Source organism: Colobus angolensis, unplaced genomic scaffold (assembly GCF_000951035.1).
Source record: "Colobus angolensis palliatus isolate OR3802 unplaced genomic scaffold, Cang.pa_1.0 Scaffold83, whole genome shotgun sequence".
Taxonomy (NCBI): Eukaryota; Metazoa; Chordata; class Mammalia; order Primates; family Cercopithecidae; genus Colobus; species Colobus angolensis.
In genome coordinates, this window is record NW_012122154.1 from 2,257,358 (window position 1) to 2,260,904 (window position 3,547).

The 3,547-nt window shown below is 39.8% G+C and overlaps 1 protein-coding gene across 2 annotated transcripts in view; it reads left to right on the forward strand.

Moving 5' to 3' along the window:
• Positions 1-3,374: 3,374 nt before the first annotated feature.
• LOC105503065 (keratin-associated protein 4-3) overlaps positions 3,375-3,547 on the forward strand; it is a 1,002-nt gene continuing 829 nt past the window's right edge. The window contains exon 1 of one of the 2 annotated variants that reach the window (XM_011929796.1): positions 3,375-3,544. In XM_011929796.1, coding sequence (XP_011785186.1) covers positions 3,375-3,544 — 170 coding nt within the window. The remainder of the gene's footprint in view (positions 3,545-3,547) is intronic. The other variant, XM_011929797.1, reaches the window with a different exon arrangement.

Sequence of the window (3,547 nt, forward strand, 5' to 3'; positions counted from 1 at the left end):
ACTACTCCGTATAATAAAAGAAGGACAGTTTAGAGAGACTTGGCATAACTTGTGTGTGTGGTCCTCAAGTTAATATCAAGTATGCTTCACTAGACGGTGAGTAGAATTTAGCAGCAAATACATAAAATGACAAACATCTCGCCTGTTTTTGAGACTCGTTTTGTAAAAATCCAGTGTGCTGTCTATAGGAATTTCCCATGGTGGTTCATGCCCTATTGCTCCATTATCATCCATGTGGGATTATCAGTTTTGGTATTAGAGTCATCTAAAAGAGCAAAGATAATTATCAGTGTTTTAGTTTACAATACTCCAAATTCAGTGTTTAAAATCCAGTATCATTTTCTCTACCATATAGATACTACCAATTGTATTTTAATTATTTTAGTTGCTTCTGTTCCAATTGAATATTATACAATGTATGTCATACAGTTTAAGCAGATGGGTCTCAAGCTTGGCTGCCTTTTACCTGAGAAACTTGAAAAATTCTGGTGCCCAGGCCATAACCCACAGCAGTTAAGTCAGAATGTTTCTAAGCAAGAGTCAGGCATCAATAGTTTTTAACACTCCCTGAGTGACTCTAATATTCAACCAACTTGTAGAACCCCTGGATGAGGGGTTGTGATTCTCCATACATTTCCCTCCATTCAGAATGTACCTGCCTTTGTAGCTGTGGTGATAGGGTTTTCTTAATTTCCATAAATTTATATAGAAACCTCTCCCCTCATAGTCAAAATCTTTTCCTTTTCTTTTTTTTTTTTTATTTTTCCTCAGCCCCTGATATACAGCAAATCAAATAAACACCTCCCTCTTCAGGACTCCATGTAGCTTCACAATACAATTGTTTCAATCTTTCACGTTCTCCAGCTTTGCAAACATAGCCCACAAAGTAAAGACTCGTAAATCAAGTGCTTGCTAAACAAGTTAATGTGATAGAAATATTGCAAGGTGCTTGGTCTTTAATGATCTTAATTAAGACATTTAAGGACGCCATCATAGAGTGAACAACTTGTCTCTTACTTCTTGGGACTTCCTAGTTTTAGCAATGAGAGCCCTGAGTTCAGGGAATGCCCTCAGACTGGGCAATGAGAAACAGTTGGTCACCCTACCATGACATTGGCTGGTACAGTTAAAATGAAGCCCTGGCCATCATTAGTATAGCTCTGAATGAACTAGTGATGCATGCATCAACATTGCGACTCTCACAGCCACATACCCAGGCAAAGATGACAGACAGAAAAAAACCATTATGCTGAATATTATTTGTTTGAATTTTCAAATCAAAACTAACCTATGGTGGAAAAATTATTAGAACATGGCTAATAATTTCCCCATATGGCTGCCTCTATGAAGTGATGAGTTTACTGAAGTGACATTTGGGAACTTTCTAGTGTAATGAAAATGTTCTCAGTACTCATCCATTTTCATACTGCATGAAGAAATACCAGAGACTGGATAATTTATAAAGAAAAAGAGGTTTAACTGTGAGTCTGTAAAAAAGACTCACAGTTCCACATGGCAGGGGAGGCCTCACAATCATGGCAGAAGGTGAAGGAGGAGCAAAGGCACCTCTTACATGGCAGAGGCAAAAGAGCATGTGCAGAGGAACTGGTCTTTATAAAACCGTCAGATCTCACGAGGCTTATTCACTGTTATGAGAACAGCATGGGAAAAATCAGCCCCCTTGATTCAATTACCTCCCACCGGTTCCCTCCCGTGATACCACAGCACCACACATGGGGAGTACGGGAGCTACCATTCAAGATGAGATTTGGGTGGGGACACAGCCAAATGATATCATTCTCTATCTTGATAGGTGTGGGGGTTACATATATGTACCCGTTTATCAAAATTCATCAAACAGTACATTTGGACTTTGTTCATTTCAGTGTATGTAAATTTTATGATATCATAAAAATAAATACAAACTAAATTATTTATTTATTAATGAATCCAGCAAATTGTCATGTTTGCTAATTTGTTCTAAGTATGATTCTTTTAATTAAACTATGATGAGCTCCTTTGAGTTACTTTATCACAGTATAATACTGTGTGTGTGTGTGTGTGTGTGTGTGTGTGTGTTCTTTCTAGCAAACGTGAGCTCCCCTGAAGGAGAATCTACATCATATCTGTACTCCCAATGGCTGGCAACTTGTGTCTCTCAGATTATCCATTTAACACCTCTGTTTTATAAACAAGGCAGGACCTTGAGCCAGGTGCTTCTGTAAAGCTTGAATGAACAGAATAAAGCAGGAGGTGTCTGTGTGTGGCCATCGAATCTTCAGCATTTACATCATCTGGGCACTTGTTACAACTAAGACTCTCCCCAGCAATCAGAAACTCTGAGAGTAGGCCTTGCAATTCGTGTTTTGACAAGCCATCCAGATGATTCTAAGGCATGCCTAAGTTTGCCCACTACTAACTGGGGATAAGGCAAAATCTTAATTCAGTAAGCTGGAATTTGCTGAAGTCTTCTGACATTTCAGATTGATTGAAAAAATGAAGCTGGTAATTTTCCAGCACTGGAACTCAGTTCTGATGAGATGCAAATTCTGAACATTCAACATTTTTGCTGTACTGAAAAATATTCAAAATTAAAAATGAGATGAAAAATAAAAATGAGGCTATGTCTTCTAGAATCCAAGAGACCAGCTGCAGAGACATGACACAAACCTGTAAGACAGCAAAGTGGGAAATTAAGAAACTAGGACCTTTTAGTAACACCAGCTATCCAGATAAGTAGCCTCCCGGAATTTAAGGATGTAGGACAGGACCCAAAGTTTGAAACATCCAGGGAATCCCATTCCGGTGGTGTAGAGGTGATCAAGGTCACATAAAGGAAGAGCTATCTCTTTCCCTTATTGCTCAAAAATGACACACAAAATAGGACGTTTTCTTCTCATCCCAGGCCAGATGCCACACTGAGCAGAAGGGCTTTGCTCTCCCTGGTCGTTGGAAGAAACGTGTAATTGGTAGTGTAACTGACTAAATCTCATTCTGGTGGGAGTACGGGAAAAGAGAGTGAGAAATGTAATTCCAAATGCAAAGCACCACTTGATAGCCCTGTGTGGAGGAAGAGGAAGATAATTTTGGTCTAGAAGATGCCATTGAGGTGAGAATCGAGGAAAAGTAGATGGTATAGATCTTATTACATCTGGACAAGAGTATTTTCTTCCCAATGATTTTAAACCATTAAATGGACAAACATTATTGTGTAATCTGATAATTATTTAACAACTAAATAAACAAAAACAAGAAAAATATAGTGACAACAGGAAACTGGGGCAGTATATAAGAGGCTGTGGCTCAAGGAGACTTCTAAACTCCAGAACCTCATTCTCCTGGAAACCTACCCAGAAACTCCACCCTCTGACACCATGAACAACTCCTGTTGTGGCTCTGTCTGCTCTGACCAGAGTTGTGGTCAAGATCTCTGCCAGGAGAGCTGCTGCCGCCCCAGCTGCTGCCAGACCACCTGCTGCAGGACCACCTGCTGCCGCCCCAGCTGCTGCATTTCCAGTTGCTGCAAGCCTTCCTGCTATATCTCCAG